The sequence below is a fragment of the Numenius arquata genome, chromosome 9 (genome assembly GCF_964106895.1).
Source record: "Numenius arquata chromosome 9, bNumArq3.hap1.1, whole genome shotgun sequence".
NCBI lineage: Eukaryota > Metazoa > Chordata > Aves > Charadriiformes > Scolopacidae > Numenius > Numenius arquata.
Genome location: NC_133584.1, coordinates 59,690,686 through 59,714,074, shown reverse-complemented (window position 1 = coordinate 59,714,074; position 23,389 = coordinate 59,690,686). Strand labels below are relative to the sequence as shown.

The 23,389-nt window shown below is 41.4% G+C and overlaps 1 protein-coding gene across 1 annotated transcript in view; it reads right to left on the bottom strand.

Moving 5' to 3' along the window:
* Positions 1-604: 604 nt before the first annotated feature.
* Positions 605-23,389, bottom strand: part of KIF13B (kinesin family member 13B) — a 128,825-nt gene continuing 106,040 nt past the window's right edge. Inside the window, exons 36-40 of the mRNA XM_074153665.1 lie at positions 15,911-16,028; positions 15,285-15,418; positions 6,088-6,150; positions 3,499-4,522; positions 605-897 (exon numbers count right to left, since the gene is read on the bottom strand). Coding sequence (XP_074009766.1) covers positions 605-897; positions 3,499-4,522; positions 6,088-6,150; positions 15,285-15,418; positions 15,911-16,028 — 1,632 coding nt within the window. The remainder of the gene's footprint in view (positions 898-3,498; positions 4,523-6,087; positions 6,151-15,284; positions 15,419-15,910; positions 16,029-23,389) is intronic.

Below are 23,389 nucleotides of genomic sequence, written 5' to 3'. Positions count from 1 at the left end.
GTTCCCAACGAATCAGCTGGAAAGATTGTGCTGATTTCCACAGGAGAGAGGGACAACAGGACAGTAATCAAAACGAGCACCGGTCCCCTTTATTTTTAAATAAAGGGGTTTTGGGGGTTCTTTATTTCTAAATAAAGTTTTACGTTCACCTCTCTGCCTGTCTGGAATCGTTATAACCTTGCCCTTTCACCACGTACTACTCGATACGGACACAGCTCTTATGAAATTAGAAAAGAACCGTTATTTTGGGGAGGATTTTTTTTTAAGAATTGCCTGTGCGTGGGGAGTATTTTGTAGCTATTGGAAAGCCATTTCCACGTCTCTCCCTTCTCTGGAAGGTGGAAGAGAGCAGAGCTCACACCCACTGGTTGCCATCAGTCATACCCTGACGCGTTACAACTTGTAACAGGAAATGAAGGACGTAGATCCAGCACCGTGACAAGGCAAAGAATTAACATGTCAATCACCCAAAGCAGAGAAGAAACCCCCTTCATTAGTGTTTGCCACAAACGAGACGTTCCCGTGGTTGGTTTAGCCTCCCGAAGGCAGAAGACCTGCTCTCCCCTGGCTGCCTTGCGTGGCGTTTGCTGGGGAAAGGACCATCTCAGTTTGCCCAGGATTTCCTGTTTTCCGCGTTTTTCTGGCTCTTCTCCGGTCGTAGCGTGGATCCTCCTTCTGATTTCACCAGGGCCGTGAGCGAAGCCAGGTTGGAGGCCGAGCCGGAGAAGTTGCCGCTCCTCCTGTTCTCAGCGGCGGCTCCTCCTTGTAACCTCAGCCCGGTGCTTCGCCGTCTCGCCGGCCCCGTGGCCTTCTTGACTCTGCCCGGTTTCACCAGCAAACCGTAGCCCGGGTTGCACCTGAAATACTGCTTCCCTCCGATGGACCCGTCGTTCTTACCTTTGACGAGAAGAGAAAGGAAAGATGATAGGCAAAACTGGCTTTTATTGCGTGCGTAGGGGGTGCTACTGGGAGGACAATAGGAGAAGAAAAGGCTGTGATGGAAGACGACTGTTCCCTATAAATACACGGTGAAGGTGAACGCCCTGGAGGAGAGAGCACTACGGGCACGGGAGGACAAATCTCAACTGAAGATCGATGCACTTATTGATATAAACCCAAGTCTCCAACTGCCAGAGGAGAAGTGGGAGGAACCTTCCCACAGGAGAGAAGATAAAAAAAAATCACCGGCTAATTTTATATCTGAACTTGGTAAAATTATAAAATCAGAGGAAGCAGCTGCCTGCTGAAGGCTGGACTTGATTCAGGTGGCTTCCAGCTGCAGGGCTGTGCTCCAGTGACACCAGTATAACTTCACTGCCGAACACCAGCAAAGCCATTGCATGGAGACAGCTACTCTGAATGGGACTCTCCACCTTATTCTTCCTCCCGTTTGCTGTTCGGGGGAATTCTTTAATTTCACCAAAAGCGTTAAATAATCAGTTCAGCAATAGATGGAAACTATCAGGAAGGAAGGAAGGAAAAAAGCATTTAAAAGAGCTTTTGGTTTTCAGAGTTTGCGAGACTGAAGCTGAGAAGAGTTACTGTTTCCAGGCCATAAAACCTTCACAGAACAGAAAGAATTAATTCTTTACGCTGGTGCTATTGAGATCTTTCTATTCCTCCCTTTAGAGCATTTTAAAAAAAACTCATGAACACTGTTCAAAAACCTCGTATCGCTGTTCTGGGTACCGGGACAGAGACCGCTCCCATCTGTGAAGGGAATTGCCAAAAGATACAACAGCTCTTCAAACGCCATGAAGTCACTCTTTTTGTTCCACGTGTGTTCCCTTCTCTCTACCCCCGTTACTGCGTTGGGTCCCACACACCCTCAGGTGGCCAAGGACTTGGATTTCTGCCCCCGTTTTTAGTGGGACAAAGATAGGAGTTTGCAACCGTATTTCCCAAGTGAAGCTCCAGATGTGCTAGAAGCCAGTTATGCTCCAACAAATCAGGAACTTAATCCTTGTGGAAACAGCAAGAAAAAAAAATAATAATCCAGTAACATCAGCAGCTGAGTCCTCAACGGACCAAAAATCTCGCAGCCATTCGACTCTTCCACAGATAGGGAAGCTGCTGCTTCCCGGGTACATCCAAACAGCTGAACAGAATTATCACTGTGGACTAGAGCAGCCAGACAGGGAGGGAAGGTGACTTTCCAAAACTGAAATGGATCTGTAAATATGTATTTTTATTTTTTTTTAAATAAGGCACGAATTCAGGTCCGACAATCATGCCTACGGCTTTCAAAGGGATTAGAGCCACGGTTGGCAAACTCCAGAGAGTTTTCTGAAGCTGGCTGAAAACCCACCTTCCCGTTTAGTTTTTACGAGCACTCCGTGTGCAGGGAAGATAACTGCTCGTTTAATGGGAGCTCTGGATCCTTGACACAGCATTTATCCTGGTGAAGGGCTCCGATCCCCGGGAAGCGTGCAGCGGAGATGAATGTGGGCAACTACCTGGGATGAGCTGATTCACCAAACAGCCTGCGCTGCAGGCTGGGAACGCTACAGCTTGGTTAAAGGGATTTAAATAAGGAGATTTACGTGCCCTTGGTAAAGCAACCCCTCTTACTATCAAAGGCAGCGGTATCTACAGCTTGTCTCTTGAATTTTCCACCAGCCCTGCCTTCCCCTGGAGAAAACGAGTGCCATGGAAGTGGCCAGGAACCTGCAGAGGGAAGGAGTTTTGAAACCTCCAGCAGAGAACAAATGCCGTCACCTTTCTCTGGTCTCCCTCACTTTAAAGGGTCTGCGCTGAAGCCACTGGTTTTCCACGGCACGTATGAACAAGAGCCTCCCCAGGAATAGCATCCTAGTTTCCAAAAAGTATGTATTACAACCTAAATTCTGGGAAGTTTACCCTTGTACAGGTAAGAGCCAGACGGGAATGATACACGAGAAGCTGAAAGAAACCTGAACTCATCTGCATGTCCTGGTGGTTGATGTATGATTATTTCCCGCTGGTTTTCACACATACAGGGATATATATATATATACACACACACACATTGCAATCTTACAGCTTATTTTAAAATAGCTCATGAGAGACTATTTAACAAGTAACCTGTTAAGACTTTGCAACTTATTTAGCCTAAATATTCCTTTGCTTGTTTGAATCCTACAACTCCTGTTATTCTTTGGACACCCTCATCCTCAGAGCAGGAGCCCAGAAGAGAACTCTTTGGACACAAGACCGGTCTCCTGCAGCTATTTACTCACCGGGCTGCACCGTAAAAGCAATCCTGATTCCTACCTCCATTGTAAGAAGCCAAGGAAATAACTGGAAAGGGACACAATTCAGTCAGAGGTCAGCGAGACCAGGTTGACAAAGGCAGACTGGAAAAAGATTACAGGCAGGGAAAGATCTTTTATATTCCCCGATCTCAAAATGCACCCAGTAATGGCTAATGAACCTCCCCCCATCAAAAATGACATTAATTTGACCCTGCAAACTCTGACGTGCCGTCTGCTTTATACCCAGACTAGATCTTAATGTTACCTGAAGGTAAATCCAGTTCCACACCAACCCATGTTCCCTCTTGAAAGTCTGTGGGCCCGATGTATCTAACGGTGCCAGTCTTATTTGCGCCAACTGTGACGTATTCTCCCTCTTTCAGCCACTCGGGAATTTCATTGGCATCTTCGGAGTCAGAATTCACCTCCAGTTTTTCTTCTGCCAGCTCTGATCCATTATGGTTCAGTCCACGGGCAGGGGATGTGCTCTTTTCTCCTTCCTGCTGCTCTTCTGTGTTGAGCGAACACGTGGGATCTGTCCCCAACATGCTTGTGAAGGACTTCAGCTCTGATGTCTTGACTTTCTGGATTTTGAAGGGGGAGGCTGCGACACCAGACTGGGACAATTGGTCAGGATGGATATGTGGTTTGGGAAACCCCAGTTCTGAAGCCCCAGAAGCCATTTCTTTTTTCCTAGCCTGTCCTGCTGACTCCACCAATTGCGGGGATGACAACTCCTTCTTCGGAGTGGAGGTAGAAAGAAAGGTTTTTGCATCGGTGGCTACAGAGGCATCGTTTGCCTGCTCACTTTGAGTCACGGGAGATGTGCAAGATTTCGATTTCACAGCATCGTTTCCATTCACTTCGGTGCTGTCTTTAGGTCTCGCAGGAGCACTTTGAAGGCTGAAGGCGGGCAGACTCTCTCTCTTAGTACCGAGACAGCCTTCCGAAGAGCTGTCCGAGTGCCCTGGCACGTCGGAAGAGGAGACCTGAGCCACAGCGGGAGCTGGGAGGTCACTCGCTGCAGGCATCTGACCTCCTGGTTGAGCCACAGCATCACTTCCCGCTGCAAGGGCTTCAGAGAGGGTGGCTGTGGAGACACTATGAGAGAAGTACCCACTGGAGGCTTCACTCAGAGGACTCGGAGGTCCCTCCTGGGAGTCCTGTGCCTGGGTGTCTCCTGTGGGCTGCTGCAAAGGCACTTTGGGGGGCTTTTCGGGACTCTTGTCCACCTCAGACGTCTGCACCGCAGTTTCGAATGGCTGCTTCCCTACTCCCTCTTGATGAATCTGAAACAGAAGAGGACAGGGACCGTGGAGCTCTGCTATCCAAAATATCTGGGCTAAAAAGATAGATACGAGGCTTCTGGGAAGTACTAAGGCCTCCAGCTTATCTAAATCCCTGTGTAGCTGCAATCTTCAGAAGATGCGAGCTGATCCGAAGTCAGCTTTGCAAACCTGGTAGGATTGTCAGCTCATTTCTTCCATTAATAAGAAAAGTGTCGACTAAAAGAAATACGTTCCCCAATATTTACTGAAAAATTATTTATATTACAGGAATGGTCATTTGCTGTTTGAATAGCAGGATTTATATGAAATGTGAAACAGCCATGATCTATAAGTCTCTCTCAGTTATTTGGCTTAACTCTCAGGATTGATAAATCACGGCTCTCCACCTAAACTGTCATTTATGTCCCCGTTTCCAAATGCCATTCCCACCTCAATGCCGCCAGCACCACACACTTTCAGAGTATGAAATTAACTGCACCTCCTGAGATTAACAGCCCATTTTAGTGATGTATTTCTTGGCTGTAAAGTTTACTAAATCTGATAGATCAATATCTTTTGCCAGCACATGTACTCTAAAAGATTAGGATGTCTCTAAATCTCTTTGGGAGGGAGGGAGGAGGCTGCTAATATGAAGGGGAGGAAAAAAAACAGTGGTTGGAGGATGGCAGATTCGTACATATCCTGGCTTAACTCTCAGGTGTACATTTTTGTTTACTCTTCAAAATGTTGTGGTTTATCCCATCTAGTGGTTAAATGTCCCAAACTACAGGATTTCCACCTTATTCTGAAGTGCCTTTTCCACTGGAAACGTAAGTGGCGTTTGAAGAGAGAGGGATTTGATTGAATTACAGGAATTTCAGAACCAAAGGCCAGCTTGCTATTGCTAAGTGAAATGTAACACAGAAAATTTTTTTTCAAATATTCCTGTGGATTAAAGACATATTTTTAGCTTTTCTATGGAGAGGATGGTGCACACGTGGACTCTGGAGCTCTGCTCTTTCTTTGGGGTTTTCCCTTTTAAGCGTTCAGATAACACAGATTTTGCTAAGACAATAAAAGCACAGTGGGAGAAAGTTGATTTGCTATTCATAAGGCTCAAGTTCTGCTGAACTGTGGGAGATCATAAGGGTCTATTTTCTCTCCAGCTTAGCAAGAGCCTTTTTTTTTTCATGCCGATATAATGAATTGGCTTGAAATGTAAAACTGAGAATTAAGCTCAACACTCAGAGTAACAGAGAATTTCTGTTTATAGAAAGCATTACAGCCCAGCAATTTGCCTTTTAAAGTAGCAAAACAGCTAAATTTTAGCTAGTTTACTGCTAATGTAATCATATGATTAACTGGGCTTTTAAATATAAAAGTGTAAACCAGTGATATAAGGGGAGATTTTACCAGGACCTAAGAGAACCCAGCACCACACGCTGCGTTTAGTTGTCTCCCAGTGAAGCAACAGCAGAACGGCAACAGGCTTTCAGCAGCGACCCCAGCAGTTGCTTTTGCCACCTCTGGGTTTCCCAGGCACGTGGTTATGAAAATTGCATCACCGCATCCTGGGATGTTCCTACCTGTTTTATCTTTGCAGCAGTGGCATCGATGCTGGCAGACTGGACCATAATTCGTGGGACAGCCTGCAGGAATGAAAAAAAAAAAAAAACAACACACAGAGCATCGTTGACTTAAAGGATTAAATATTGTCAAACTGGTAAATAGTAAAACTTAAATTTGAAATTTCGGAGTCACAAACAAACCTTTGCCACAAAAGGACAGAGCATTGCTATTTTATTGCATTCTGATGACACGCTCTGAAGGGGTAAAAACCTGAATTTTAACACATAAGCAGCTGCAGGTACAAACCCATAGTGTACAAAATTTTCTTTTATACGGTTGGTCAAAGACCACCGAGCAACCAGATAGCAAAGATCTGTGGTTGTACTGGTCCGGCTACTGAAATCCTCAGCTTCAGTCCATCTCCAAAACTCTTTCTCCACCTCCAGTACCGTAATTCAGTTTAGCTTTTAGCATTGTTTGCTTTAACTCAAAAAGGAAGCCAGAAACAAGATCTCTGCATCCTCTTTTCAAAGAGGGCATCCCCACTGCCTGGAAGAGTGAGGACTACACGGGCCATTTGCTAATCACAACAGACTGGTCCTGTGCCAGAAGAACCACTTCTGTGTTTCAACAGCATCTTCTCTGTTACAGCATGGGGCTTGATATGAAGGCATGGACAATAAATGTCCCTCACTTGCTCCGTATTCAGGTTTTTATGTTAAAGATTTGAAATAATCACTCTCCTAAGACTGTTAACAGCAAATTGTGACACTTGACTATAAATCTTAGGCAAAGCTGTCAACTTAGACTGTCACACACTGTTGACACAGGATGGGAAGGGACCACCAGTTCGCTGGAGAACCTTGGGAAAGGGAAGAAGGAAGAAAAGGAAAGAGCAGAAAAAGGCAGAAACATCTCTCTTTAGCACTGTTAAATAACATACTGCAAGTGCAGGTTCATACTTTCAGGGAAAGAGCTCTTTAAAGGTGACATATTATACAATTTGGGAGAAGTCTGCTTTTTTCTTTTCTTTTTTTTTTTTTTTTTTTTTTTTTCCCTCCAAGGGCCTTGAGAACTCCTTCTGTAGAAACGTGCAGGCAGTGCTCATCTCTGAGACAGCTGTTGCCAGAATTCAACAATCTGTTTAAAGAACTGAAACTTCCCAGCTGAAGAGTAAGGTACTTTCCTCTTGCACCCCTTCTACCTACAGTAAAGCAGGAATACGACTAATTCTGTCCCCAAAAGAAACAAACATGGGAGAAAACAGCAGCTATTTACACAGAGATTGCCAGGCATTGAATAAAACCACAATTGTTCAAGGTAAAATATAGAAAGACAAAAGATGGACAAAAATTCCAACAGGTTCACAGTGCATCAAAATAATGTCTTGTAAGACACTGAAGCTTCATTTCAATAAATGAAAGCAGGAGAGGAGGGGTTTGCTTGTCATTAAACCTGCTAATTGAAAATACACCTCTGAAGTGGGGTTCAGAGCAAACTGGCTCGATTTCAGGTGCACAAGGTATTAGCATTTTGAGATCCTTACTGGGACATGCTCTGGGGCTCCAGGAGGCAGATGGTGACCCGAATCAGAACGAATCAATGGAGCCTAAAAATAAACACAGCTTTAGGGCTTGTGATCCAGTGGTTTTCAGACACCTTGTACTCCAGAACTGCAGTTTCCTTTAGAATGAAGTGGCAAACTTCTAAGGCAAAAGTATTAACTTGAAAACAACTGTGGTACTGACTCACGACCGAGTCCAGAGATATAGCTCAGAGCAACGAGGTGCCCGAGTTCTCTGACTCACCCTAAGTATTAACTCAGACGTGCAAGGACAACTTGACTGTCATAACAGCTAAGTGCTTCCCTTCAACAAAGACTAGAGAGGAGAGGGATTCACTTTCTTACGAGAAAACCCTGCAAATTTTAGGTTTAATAGAAGCTTATCACGGTGTTAAAGGGAGCAGAGTATTTGGCAGAACGCTTATTCTCTCCTCTTCGACCACCTCTGAACCATGGGTTGGTCCATCTTGGAAGTGCAAAGCCAAGCTATTAAATATCACCTAACGAAGAAAATATCTGTGGCCACAAGGCATTTGGGATAATCCCTAGGCAGGCACTTACATAGCGCTTTAAACCTTTCGCAGAGGTGCAGCTGAACCTCGGTGAGAAGCCAAGGCTCTTGAATTCAAATTATCCTGGTTAAATATCTCCATGGTCCAAAGCACTGCCTTTTGGCATCTCGGAAAGGTTGTGCAAAGGAAAAGCACTGTCCTTGTTGCTTCCACACTTCTGTTTGTGATCTCATATAGCAGGGGAAACAGACTTTTTCAGCAGATCTTGTCTCAGGAGCTAAAGCCGGCTCCAGGCTCTCGCACCGGCACCATAACACAATTTGACCTTTTTTCCCCATTTCCTCCCAGTCCACGTGCCATCTCCGGGAAGTGCTCTGAGGTTTAGCATCATTATCCACAGATAAGCACTCAGAATTGGAATAAGAAAAAGTATTTAAGGATATTTCTCAGTCCCTTTGATTCCCTTTTCTCCCTTTAAAACAAATAAACAGAATAAAGTGGTTTTTGGGTTTTTTATCTCTCAAAACCCTTCAGTCTTGCAGCCTGTAAATCCATGAAATCTAAAAATCCAGTTGATATCAAATAGCAAAAGAGAGAGAACGGTTACACTTTAATCATTCCTCATCAAGTTCTTCTCCTGAAAGGATGACGAATCTCAAAACCACAATAACTTTGCCAAGCAGTGTTTAGAAAAACATGGAGGGGAAAAAAAAAGCAATTATGAGAAGTGGCACTTGCCCAACTTTGGTGCTGACAAGAAACAGATGGGCAGAAACACCCTCGCTGGGGCAGCAAGGGTACTAAAACAAAGCTTTGTTATGAAATGTAGTCAAGTTACTTGCAGGGGGGAAGAGGATACTGAAAACAATGTGTTTGACTATCTGTGAAGACATTTACTGGATGAAAAATATTTCTGAATCATGAGCCAAATTCTGTCATTAAGCATTTGTAGATAGCAGCTGCTAAACTAGACATATATATTTACCCAATGGCAAAACACGACCATTTTACAGTGATAATTTTTGGCACAATTTCTTCAAGCAAGCTGACAAAATATGGAGTTAAGAGAGAACATGAAAGCGATTGCCTTTAAAGTATCTTTGAATCTTTGTAGAACAAAAATTGTCTTTTTCCTAAGAGCTGCTGCTCTGTGCAGTGAGTTTACAAGGATTTCTAAGAGTGCGTATTTTCTGGTCAGACAAGAGGTCGTTTTGCACACACTTTGAGGTGACCCAAAGCCACGTAGTTACTGGTGATTAGAGTAATCTGGAGACCAACCTGAGCTTGAACAGGAAAAGCAAATGTGTATCTCACCCACTTTACAGAGGCATCAAAATCCTAAATGAACTCTTTTTCATACCATGTATTACATATCTGTAATGGCAAGCTCTTCAATGAGCTCAGAAAAACACACTAGGTATTTCTATGTCATTAAACATTTTGTGAAAGGCCTCTGACGGTGGTGACTGATGACTTCAGTACAAAGCTTTTGGATTTCATGTCACTGGATGAAAATCCTTCAACATTAACACCCAAGATGCAGAAGTTCGGTGGCATTTAACAGAACAGACTGGGCCGGCGCGTACAAGAATCATCCTCCGAGCTCCAGAAACGGTCCAGCCAAGGTTATTGCTGGTGCAATCCTAAAAGGGCATTATCAGAAAACTTCCACCGCTGTTGTCTGTGCGTTACCATCCAGACAGGAGCGACAGAGCCCAAGGACTGTCACACCGACAGCGTTATCTTCACATCACCATTTAAAAGCAGCTATTGGCAACTTCCGCAGCAGGGCGTAAGAGTTGCTTCATTAAATGGAGATTTAAATCACCAGTTTTGAGCACTCGGGATAAAATACTTTCACAAGAAAAGTACACAGTAAGAATTCTGAGCCTCCTGTACACAGCCCAAAAAGTTGAATCCATTTTAAAAAGGTCCCCCCAACAATATTCTTCTCCACCCTCAATTTTAAAATCATTTAAAAGTCATTAATCATTCAAATAAAAAATCTCCTATATTCCAAAAGGAGGTCTGGAACCCAGTACATCTTTGTTTGTTGGGTTTTTTTGGTGTGTGTTTGTTTTCTTCTCTAAAAACACCATGCATTTAAATATTAACCCAAACAAATGCCTCTTATTTCACCTTCCATATGTGGAACATTTCAGCCTGTAATAATACTTTTTAATTCCACTTTTCTAATATACTTTATGCAAAATTAACCATATCATTTTCTATGCAGTTCAATTACTTCATTCCTAGGTCCGGGCAGATTAAGAGGGTAATTCATAACCATTTTCAAGTTAGTTCATAAAGAAGTTTCAGTGGTTTTCTCTAAGAACTTGAAAAGCCAGTTTTCCATACTCATTCTCATTAAAAACTATTTGTATGAGGATGATAGCAAAAACCAAACTCAGAAAGGAATCAAAACACTAACAACTCAATCACAAGAGCTGGACACATATGAGCTCAGCTGGCCACAGAGGATCTGTTGAGCTATGCTGATTATAGCACCCAAACGATTCTTGATTTGAAACTCTGAAAAAAGCCTTCGAGATTTTTAAAGAAGGTTCTCCGAGGCCACATTATTTACATTTGATTAAAGAATGTCAGCTCTTGCAATTAGTCTATGCACCATGCACATCCATGAAACTGTTATTTTTCAATGCACTGCCAGAAAAAGGCTTTTGTCTATTTAGATAGCTTTTCATTAACCGCATTTCATTAGTTTTTAGGATTAATTATACTACGGCTACATCAGAAGGTGAAAGAGAAAAAAAATTGAGAGCTGCCCTCTCCGTGTGTCACATCTCTGCATTTCTATGCCACAAACCAAAAAAATAACTACATCGCCGTATGGAAATTCCAATAGTTTATTATTTTTTTAAACTCAAGATCTCTCATTTAAGCCCATTGCGAACAAAAAGACATCTGAGCATCCAACGAGGTTCTCAAGTGTGAAGGTGACCAAAATGCACTCACCAAATGCACACTGGTCAGAGGGATGTGCTGCTGCCACAGCAATGTCAAAAAACAGAAACTGAAATTTAATATGTACATTTTTAATGGCAGCACCCAACGATGCCCTCAAATGTAATTACCCGGGCAGTTCCTGGAGATCAACAGGGTCATAAGGTAAAGAGCAGTAATTCTGCTCGGTGCACACCAGGAAAGCCCCAGCATCTCAATAAAAAAAGACAAGCTTCAAGAGCACGTACATAATATAATTAAGCGCAGATAGATGAAACTCTGATTCTCCAGCCACCTGCATATTTCAGGCAAGTATTTTAAACTTTCCCCCATCAGCAAGAAGGTTTGGTAAGGCTTTAAATCTTGCACACTGCGGTAATAAGCTTTGTAAAGAACAGACTAGGAGAATAAAAAAGCAATTCCAGCGGTCCAAAAATGTTCAAACTGTTGGTTTTTTTTATTTACAGACTACTAGCAATTAATGTAAAGGCATCAGATAATGGAGAAAATAGGCATTTTCTAACTTAAAAGTATATAAACAGCTTCATCAGAAACCAATCTTTTAGGTACATAAACAGCTTCATCGGAAGCCGTTCTGCTAGTTACATAAAGAATCCTATTATGCCAAATTAATTCAATCTAACTAATTAGAGAGCAGGAAGTTCTTTCAATTATTTTATGTGCTGTCTGAGAAACACACTTGAATACGAGAGCAGATTTCATTAATTGCGGTTCATTATTCTCCAGATTAGTTACTAAACTTGCCTCAGAAGGTCAAAGACAGCAATTTTGTTAGCTGCCACCTTGACTGGAACGTCTCTGCATTTTTGGAACTCGGGCAACCACTGGCTTCAAACAAAACCCGCATTTTGTTCAGGTAACTTTTGTACGTGCTCCTTTACTTTAAGGTTGATGCCGGCCTAAGGAACGGCGTGTGATTGAAATAAGAAGCTGCTAAAATAAAATAAAAAAAAAAAAAAAAAAAAAGGTTATTTTCAGTACGAGTGATGAGAACACCTCCTGTTTGCTCGCACAGAATCAGAGATGCGGTAACGCATCCACTCGGGGAGCTGCTTGGTCATGATGGACTCAACTTCAGGTATAAACTTGGGAAAAGGTTAAATACTGCTCCCTTGGAAACGATGCTCAAAAGCACTAAAATCAACTTAGCCAGAAGACCCTGCTTACGAGGCGCAACAAAACAAATCTCATGCTTTCGGGAGAGATTTACAGCCACCTATCCCTGATAGTTTAACTATAACATATTGGAGATTTAATACAACAGCTGGGCCAGCCATCTACTTCAAGATGGTTCACCAGAGTTTTTCCAGAACGGGTTTTAATGACATTAGATAATTAAGTACTCTCAAATAACGTAACAGACATGCACTGAAAAGGGAGCTTGACAAGTACTTTGGAAATTCTCCTTCACTGTAGATGTTTGATGAACCAGGAGAAACTAAAAAACTGATCCACCTTGCTTTTTATCAAAAACCTGGTATTAAATATCTGTTCCTTTGCTTTTAGCCGGGAAAGGACGATTTACATCTTTCCATTTGCTTTGTCATTTCTGTTCCTGAATCCCGCTCTCCCAATTTGTTGTTTACAGCAACAGAAGTCCATCAGTTCCTGGTTATGGGTCAGATCCCTTTGCAATTACAGCTGGAAAATCTTTTTGGCTTCACCTTACTCTTGTAGTTTGCCACCTACTCCCACCTTGCACATTCGTTTATGTCCCCCGCCACTGTGTATCGAAGTTTTATTCTTCCACAGAACTGAGATGCATTTGCTCTGTATTATCCGAGACTCAGAAATATCATTTTTTGTGTTCTCCCCATCGCTCAGTTTACTGCAGTTATGCAGGAATTACCAGTTTGCTGTCCCACTCTGGCAGGCTGGCGATAAGGTATTAAACCCTGACCCCAGTACGATACCCATTCATACCCATACGATCCTCCCAGTACGATACCCATTCATCACCGCCACCGTTTAAACTCCTCTGCCCGCATTTGCATCATTATAAAGAAATAGAAAGAAAGATTACGAGACATGATATTTATGATGTTCAACCCAGTCTTGCTAAACCCACAGGTATTTATTTTTTGTGCTGCACAGAAAAAGCTGTACCTAATTCTGTACCGGTTCCTTCAATTTTTGCTCTCTCTTCTATACACTGTGATGCAGGAGTGAAGAAGCTCTGTTTCCTTTCCGATAGAGCCGTGGAGGGTATCTATAAACCCCTCAGACCAGTGAGGTGTATTTGCAATACAATTGATTTGTCTATCACAAAACTAAAGTGAATAATTTTAAGATTTTGTTTTATTATACAGATCCAGTGGTCATAGAAAAATGGAAGTTGCTCTCCGATGCAACCAAGCATTGAAACGTCACACACTCCTGTTTATGTATTAGATACAGTATTATATATTAGCTATAATATAGGATATTTATGTATTATTTTATATTATATTTATATATTAGTTTATACACAAAGGAGAAACAGAATTTTCCTTCCTATTAAATACTGTTGTGATCATGATTACTTGAGTTCCCATCCTAATCCACAATATAAATTAAAATCTCTTTAAATAGACGTCTTTGTGGTTTAAAGACAAACAATGCAAGGCTGATCTTGAACAGTGGGAAGGAGTGGGAACAGGTGGTTAGACTAGAGGCAGGAAATTAGGCCCTGCTCCTAATCTCAGCTCTCGTTGATTCACTAAGGATTCAAGAAGTTGTGAAAGGCTCTCACTGCAATTGTAAAGAGCATCTATTTGCATCTCTCAATACCCTAATACCTTTAAAGAAAGTCACTGTCTTAATTTTAATTGTCTAAATCTCAAAGAGGAGTAAGTTTATACAAGTCCAGTCTCAACACTCAGGCTGTTGCAAGCAAAAGGCCACATGAAAATGTATAAGCATTAAATTAGATAATATATGGGAGTAAAATTTGCTCTTTTTATTATGTTGTCAAGAATAAAACCACAGTCAAACCAAAAATATTTTTAAATCCTCCTTATTTTTAGTTGTGCTATGTCTGCGATAATTTACTTTTAAAAATATTTAAGCATTAGTGTATTTATTTTTGCTCTGTTTATTTATTTAATATTTCACTGTACTTCTACAATGACAAAACAACTTCCTGTAGTCCTGGGACATTCTTGTAACAGCAAGTTTTGTTGGACCAAAAAACAGAACAGAATGTCTGCATCCAATCACAAAAATCAGTTGCTTAAGCATTTTAGGGTTTGTTTTGCTTTGTTTTGAGAAAAAATATCCTTTAGAACATTTGTCTGCACATCAAGAGGTGAGGAAAGGTCTAAATTAACAGGTGATGTGCTTCCAGAACCCCAGACGAGTGAACAAGACGACAGCAGAGTTAGTTGGATGAAGCACCCACAGAACGGACTTCCACAAACTTGAACGAGTGAGATCTGGCTCCAGATCTATCTTCATAACAGTTTGTTAAATCCTCCAGACTTACACTATAGAGCGCTATTCCTTTATAAATAAACTACAGCTTCTCAAATAAAGGAGATCATATTATTTATAATGGGATTTTGTATTTCATCTATTTTCTTTTAAATGAAAGTAGCTTTTTCTAGTCTGCTTGACCATGCATTGTCTACTGCTCACAGCACGGAAGCCACATCTGGAGCTGGTGGAGTTTTGTAGCACAGCATCAAAAAAAAAAAACCAGAAAGGAAAATCAAATACTCCTCTGACACGTGGAATAGATAAGAGAATGAACAAAAGCAACTGTCCAACGTACAGAGCAGAAGATGGTAAAAGGTGACATGAGCTGGGGCGAGGGGTGGGAAGGAACGGTCTAGGAAATAAGGAATTAAAAACAGAATCACATTTTCTTCTTGGCAACACACAAACAACATTAAGTGCACTTCATAAATTTTACTATTGTTGCTGCAAGTGGTATTACCATAAATCACGCTGGTAGCGCGCTTGGCACTTTTAAAAAGCCGAGTGGGCTGAGTGTATCAATAAGTTTAAACAGCTCCACTATCTCTGGACAGAATGGAGAGGAAATGCATCACGAGGCTTTACTATGACTAAAAGCTTAGTTTGCACTGCAACAACATATAAAATAGCACTTTGCCAGCAAGTCTAACAGCACTCACCAATATTACTGCATAGCCCATTTGATTTCATTTTTTACCTGCTGTGCAAGAGGAGAGGTCTGCCTGCCCTTCTTCTCATCTCTGACAGGAAAGAGAGACTTCAGCAGCTTTGGCATCTGAGGCACAAAGGACTTTACAGGGTTCAGGTAGGAAGCAGCAAGGCTACCAATTCCTGTTGGAAAGATTGAAAAATGAAAACAGTTATGCTTTGGGGAAAGGAAAAAAACCCAAACCAACCTCCAAGCCCCCTAAAAAAAAATTACAAAATTGTTACCAGTGGCCAAAGCATTATCCAAGGGAAAGCACTGAGTGCTTGCTCCTCCTTTGAAAGGGACATGGGAATTTAGGTAGGTCTTAATCTCTGGCCCCAGTATACAGGACATTTTTTTCATCACATGGTATGAAAAAGGTTCTTTGCAATTGGAAACATAAAATGCTTTATAACTTGCAGAAGTGGGGAAAAAAAAAAAAACAACTCAAGAAGCAAAATTGAAAAAGGATGCCCATACAGCACACAATTTTAACAACAATTACAATTGAAATAGAAATAAAAGATGAGAAAATCCAAGTTACAAAAAAGAAGAAAGTTGGGGCATTCAACTCGTCTTACTCATAGTGCCGTTTCATTTTATTTAACTTGTCTTAGCTTTAGGAAAACCCTTACCTGGATCAGGAGAGTGGTTTTGCTGCCCAGAGCCCGGCAGAGAGGTACGAGACGGACTGATGCCTCTACTGGAATTTGTAACACCTTGGGATACATCTTGCTGACTCTCCCATCGGCCCTAGGGAAATAAAAAAAAGTTGTATTTTTCAAAGTTAGCCCCACCAGCAATAGTACAGCAAACCTTACACACCATGCCATCCCGCACAGCCCCTCTGCAAAGTTCAGAATGCACAGAGCTGAGGAAAGACCCTTCCCCAGAAGCACTTTTAGCTGAGACACCCAGTTCTACAAAGATAAGCACCCTCAGCTCCCATCAGCATCAAGGCACATAAAAAGTCTACCTATAGACCTTAAAGCTATAGTATTTCACTCAATTGTGCAGCTGTGTTTTTGGAAGACACAACCAGGTGAAAAGTTACAGTCAGGTGAAAATAAAATAGTACTGTCTGCCCAAAATTCCTAAATATATCACATATCTGCTCAGGAAGTGGTCACAAGTGATCTTAGAAGTGGTATAGTGATCACAACGATAGAGGAGATCTTAAGGCAATTCAGTCACAAATCTGGATACAGAGAGTGTCAGAGAGAAGGGGCGAGGATAGGATCTTGGACCTCAAGGCTGGACATTAGTGCCTGGGGTCAGAGAATGGATGAGCTGATCAGGTCAAGAGGAAGCAACTGTAGCACTGGAAAAGAGAGAGATGGAATACACGACAAGACCAGGAGCCAAGAAAAAGATTAAGTAAAGACAGGTTAGAGTTTTGACACAGTTAGTGAAGATGAAACGTGACAATGTTCAGACCTGCAAGAGTCTGTGTAGTGTAGATGAGGTAGGAAGAAACAGCAACCAAGAAGGTCGTAGGCCATCTGCCTTCCCAAGGCCCCCGGATTCTCTAGTTGGGTTTTCACGTGGATCACAAGGGAGATACACAATATTCGGCACATGGAGTGTGATTTCTCTCGCTTTTCTAAATGTCCGCTGTGGTTTTACAACTTTCATCTCAACTGAAAAGCCAGAAACTGGCTCAATGGCAAAGTCTCTTGGCTAACGGAGAGAACCTCCAAGCTTGTATTTCCCACCAGCGCACGACTGTCAAGAATCCATGTGGTCAAATCTTTTTTTTTCCTAACTCTATCATCTTGGTATGTAAAATCTTTCACAGATTTGCCTGCAATGATTACAGCGAGTGACTGGCCAGAGGGTGTCTCTGCCGGAAGTTTTCTGTGGATAGAAGAGAGTATGTTGCTTCACCAAACTGAGCACCACGTTAGGTGCGCAGTGCCAAAAAGAAGGCACCAAAATCAACGTGGTTGTCCTGCAAACTTCTGATATGGGCACACTCACGATGTCTGTCAAAAGCTGTTCCTTCGCACTAAAGGTAGGCTCTAATAAAGCTCTATGGTGCTAATTTACTTAATTTATAGGAGATCTTAAGGCAATTCAATATCCGTTTAGAGAGCCTGGTCTCAAATGCTACAGCAAGTCTCGGCGACTTGTAGAAAAGTGTTGTTCTACTCAGGTAGCAGAGCGCCCTCAGGACCACAAGCTCGCAAAGTTTCACCCTTCCAGAAACAGTGGTCGCAAAGAGAGGATGGTGCAGCCAAACCGATAGAAATTGAAGTCTAATCCCATTTCTAGTGAAGAGTTATGCTTTGGTTGGTACAATATCTGCACTTCTCTGGATTATATTGCATCTGTATCTGAATCTTACTTGTCCTTTTAAAAGACGTAACAGAACTATTTTCACAAAAAGACGATACAACAAACATACTAGAAAGTAGTCACAAGGGATGGACAGACCTGCTACATCCCAGACCACAAGTTTTATGTATTTTTTCCTGGAGGAAGAAGGGGAAATGCACCTTTTCAAGAAGCTTCATGCTGTTGGATGCAAGGAAATAATCTGACCTTGAACTGAAAAATGACAGGCAGCTAAACTAATCTTAACTGTAACTTGAAGTCATGAATGTTTCACAAATAATAAATAAGCCAGGATAGGAGGAATAGATTTCTCCAATGGGTTGAAGGTCATACTGAGCAGCCCAGAGCAAAAATCGTTTCTGTTTGGATCTATAAGTTAGTCCCATAGTAGCTCTCCTGCTTTGAATAGCAAGTAACTTGCATTTTTGCAGAGCAGCACCCGCCTTCAGACCTCTACTAGCTAAAATCCAAATGCAGATGCAGAGACAACAGGGGCTGTTTCTGTGAAGTACCATTTGGGATACCTAAAGACTAATGGGTGTCTGAGTTGCCTGGAGACAGCCATCCTGCATGTCAAAACTGATGCAACCCAGGCTGGGACCAGCAGTAATACCAGGGGTTTGTTTAGTCTTGTATTTTTGAGGACTTTGGTGTTTAAGCCCTTCTTGAAAGCTTCCTGCTCTATCAGCATGGATGACAGGGCTGCTCTACCCATACCTTAAGCCATCAACTTAAGCATTATCTTTGACCTGTGACTCATTTATGTCTTACATCAAAAAGTCATGCCTACGCCTGGAAAATTCTTTCCACAAAATGCTTCTATGTAACGGTCTTTCCCTATTCCACTCCTCAGAAACTCTCATTCAGGCTTTTGCTGTCTTGAGTTTCATTTAGCACAGGTTTTATTCGGGTGGCCTTACCCCCTTATATCCATTCAAAATACTGCTTCAGACACTTCAGTTTGCAGGAGAAGAGTCAAAACCTGAGAAAGCAGTTCATACCGTCTCCAGATGGGGAAAATATCTCAGTGCAATTCAGTACTTTTGAGATGCACCAGCTCAGTGGTGCCGAAGGAGTTTCAAAAAAATTAAATAAATAGAAGACTATTTGTCACAAGACTCAAAGAATCTTGAAATACTGTCTGGTTTTGTTGCCTTCTGGTCTGGTCTGCAATCAGCCTGGTAAATGTTGGCATTAGGTTAAGAAAAAGAATTATGGAAGAGTGCAAAGCACCTGAAGGCTTCTTTTTTGGAGGACGTTACAAAGCTTGATTAGTGTTGCTTTCGGATCTTCGGATAATGATCCACTTACTAAAGACAAATGGGCAAAGGTGACATCTTAATAATTTTCTATCTCTAGGCCATGTCTAAGTGCTTCTGAAGACCACAGAGACGTAAGAAACAGAAAGACTATTACAGGAAAGTTTTCCAGCTTACTAGAACACTGACTCAATGCAGGTAAGGTGCAACTGAATCATTTTCTGAATCCCGATTTGTTGAGTCAGAAGTGCCCTGCGTTGACCGTCCCAACAAAAATAATTTCAGGCAAGTATCCTACTTTCTAGATCTGTTTGGAGAATGACTAAAAAAATCAGTAGGTAAGAAACAGAGCAAAACACTTTCAGAATACTCATTCTGTACGGACAGAACAGCAAGATTTAGTGACTTTTTCCTTAGGAAAAACATTTTTCTTATGATCTTTAGTAAATGTTGCTTCAGCCTTAATATTACGGATGAGTAGATTTTCTACATAATTTTAACTTAAAGTTCTACATTTTGTCTGGTTAAATAAAATGCAGGTCCTGAAAACAGGAATTTTAGGAACTCGAGAAGAGGATTTGTAGCACCATATACTTAAAGCCTGTTGGGTTTTTAAATAACACTTGCTTTGGAGGGAGTGGGAAGATCATAATCTTAGACTGAACCTCACATTTGTTAGGGGTAATGTGAGCCTCAATTCTGAGATGACGGCAAACCATTAAAAAGTAGGTAAAACAAGGCAAAAAGTGGAGAAACATCTGCAAAAGAAAATACGGAAGGCAACTAAAAAGGTCAACTGTGGTGTGAAGAATCTGCAGAGGCAAAAGGTAGTTCATGAATGATTGATTTTACTAAACTGGATTGAAAGATAACCCATCTCAATCTCACAAAGATTAAAAAAAAATAAGAATTATTAACTATATTAACTTGATGAAGTTCCCAAGTTTCACATACGCATGTTCTATAGCACTCTCACATGATTGCTTTCTGCATTCACTAACTGAAACATTTAAACTTTAAGTCTAAGCAACTGGTATTATTTAAATGCTGTGAATCCTTCCTCTATCGAGAAGGGTGGTGAAAGAAAGGAAGGAAGCTTGTAAATCATTTGCCCAGAGGAGCCATCATTTCATGAATATATTTGGTCTCTGCCAAGTGACCAAACAGAGGTCAAGTGACTTAATTTAACAAGTCAAAAATAGCCACCAGAAGAATGCATCTCCCTTGATGTATTTTGATACAGAGCCGCTTATAAAGTCTTTTATTTCTATAATACCTTCTCCTTCTTCTCCTCTGCCTTCCCTTCTTTCACACATCCTCCATGAAAAACACCAGGGAATTTATTTCAGGTCAGCACCAACATACACAAAATCTTTAGAGCAAATATGGGTGATCACTACCTAAGTCATCTGTAGGCTTTACCTGACAACAATTCTTTTCTTGAGGTTGACAGACCATTAAAATGCTGCCACTGGGTAAGAGAAATGAAGAGTTCTTGTGTTTTGTTATTTTAGCAGTTCAGAAAAGGCTTAGGAAAAGGTGACCATGTAGCACTTAAACATAAGCATACAGCTGGGGCAAAAGGCACTTGTTCTCGTGAACAGCAAGATTATTCAAATTGATCTACATGGTACCAATTTGGTGAAAAAACTCGGTTTCCAGGAAAACCTGAAGGTTAAGTGGCACAATCTTGTCCTTCTTGGCTTTTGGATACAAGGCTTTTGAGCTACAAACTACTGGACCTTTGGGAAAGAAAGGATGACTATCAAAGTCAGAATGGCTGTTGTGCAGAAGTATTTTAAGAACAACTCATGAAATTTTTCATCAGTATGTGATTATCGTCTGAAGACCACCTGTAAAACAAGTCAGAGGGGCCTCCCATTCTTTGTGCATCTGATTCACCCAGTTTAAGTCAACTGAGTTTTTAAACTTCCAATGCAAGCACCGTGGAATGCACAAATCCAGCTCCGTGTCTTGTATCACCACAGACTCCACTCCTGCATCCCCTGACATGTGCCAACGTGCAAGATGAAATAACATTCATCTCGCTCTCCCGTAACCATATCTGTAGTGATAGCAGGAGCAAAAATTGGCTTTTTCTCATTTAACCAAGCAGATATAACTTCAAGGTGAGACGAAATGCAGTCCTCTTAACCTAATATGAAACACCCATAAGACTGTCTTTTGAAGTAAATTTAGAAGGCATCTCCTTGCCTTCTCAGCCAGTTAGGTAGCTTAATCTTTTGAGTTATTATTAAAAAAAAAATCCCAATGGTGACTTAAATATTTCACATGAACGCATATCTCAGCGTGAGAATCATCCTGCTCTTTGGAAGCTCTCTGGGGTGTCACTACAGAGATATTCTTTAATGTTTTTTTTTTCAAAATGTGCCAAATTCACACCTCTGCTCCAGTCCTGGAGAGAAGGGCTCTTCTAGCTCTTCATGGGGGTGTGACCACCCATCTGTGTTTGTAGTAACAAACATTCAACTATGGCTGCAAGATGAACCCGGGTCCTAATTCTGGAAACTTCTGATCTGCCTGTTTTAGTTGCATCAACACCATGTTTACTTCTTATTCTAAGTTGTTTTATTTTCTTGTTTACAGGGGGATGAGTCCTGGCTGTTCATAGTACAGAAGAATGAAGCTGAGCCCACATTCCTCATTTTACCAGTATGAATGGAGCTTTACATAGAGGAGTGAGACTCAAGAGCCCTTCCACGGTCAAGACAGCAGGAATGCAGGGAATAATAATATCAAAATCAGAGAGAAAAATTAAGTAATGGAATAAAAAGAGAGGAATATTCTGAAATGTGTTGAGGGCTTCCACTGATATTAAAGTACGCAGGCTTGGCAGAGCAGTTCTCCACCCAGTTCAGGAAGCCGTTACCATCCTATGACCCACGTTTCTTACGATATAACAAACCACTTGTTTTCACTTATTATAGTCACTTGTAAACAAAACCAAATTCCTGGTAAAACAATTTATGACTGCTGGAGAAGACTTGTCACTTGCAGAGAAATTTAGTGAAAAAGACATCTAACTTAGCTGAAAATCCACGTATCAAGCCATTCTCAGACCTTCATGCTAAAACAGATAGGGCTGATATCAACAGTGTGCTTTATGATGTCTGTGTGCTATAGGAACATTTAAGAACTTGTTTAACATTTTGTTCATCTCCCTATGGAAATTAAACCAGAGATCCATTTAAAAATCAGAAAATTCTAAGAGGGGAGTTGGCACCCCGCCATGTCCCGAGGAACAAGTGCCTTGAAATGAAGCAGGCTGGAAGCGAGGAGGGAAGCGACGCAATCTCAGCTCCATGTCACAGCGGTAAATGGTCGTCAGCAGCTACATCAACCACGGGCAAGAGCTTCAAAACCCCATGCAAACCACTACCAGTTAACTCCAGTTCACCAAAGCTTGGTACAACTAAGGGGACAAACAGGTCATTCCTCCGAGAGTGTTAATATGACACTAAGGATAAACATGTTTTCCATTGGCCCAAGTATAAATTTAAAATCATTCCTTCGGAGAAATCAAGGGTTGTTAACACTGGACTATCAGAAGCCATAAAGACTAAGAAAGATTTGGAAGAAACTCTCAGTGTTATCTCATCTCCAGGCTAATGTACACATGACTGGCACATATTTGCTTCCTTTCATATCTATCTTTTTCTTTTTTTTTTGAAGCTAAGATGGGGCCATTTCTGAAATAACTTCACAAATAACTTCACCCTCGCCAAAGAACTGTGAGAAATAGCATTAAATAGCTATAGCTCTGTAACAAACCATAAGCTGCACCCAAGAAGGAGAAACTTCTCTCATTTGTACCAGTTTCACACTGCATTAATGACAGGCTTTTCAATGGAAAAACACATTCGCTGTGCACTATGCAAATGAGACACCACCAGCAGCATCTTCAAAGCAGGGAAGTAAAAGCGTTCAAGTGAACAAAATAAACTTTATAGTGAGATAAAATTATTATCCCACTCATTAGGTGGACCTAATGCATTACCTCTGCTGGGACCTTTGGACTCTGAAACATGCAATGAGAGAAATCATTGAGGGGAAGGGAGGAGAAAAACAGAAATCATTAAGAACTCTGGTCTTCGATTTTCACTTTAAAAACCTACAACGTTGAAACATCCCACAGATCTCTCCAAATAGAAGTTGCTATAAGCACTTTATCACCTGCATGTATTTTAGCATTCTCTACATGGATCAGATGTAGCAGATTTAGCAACCAATGCTAGGGCACTACATCAAAATTCTATTATTCTGTGCAACTGCATTATGCATTAAAATGCCTTGTCACCACTAGATTCTCCCTTTCAAAATGACTACACGCTCGCTGGGCAGAATATCTATCAGGAGAAGACCCTTCAGTTTATCTAGGATTCGGAAAATAAGTTTAAATTTAATCTTTCACTTTTTAAAGAAATACTTTTGATCTATACTGTTGTTTTTAAGGAGTGTAATGGGCTGAATTATCACCCACCACAAGCTTAAAACTGC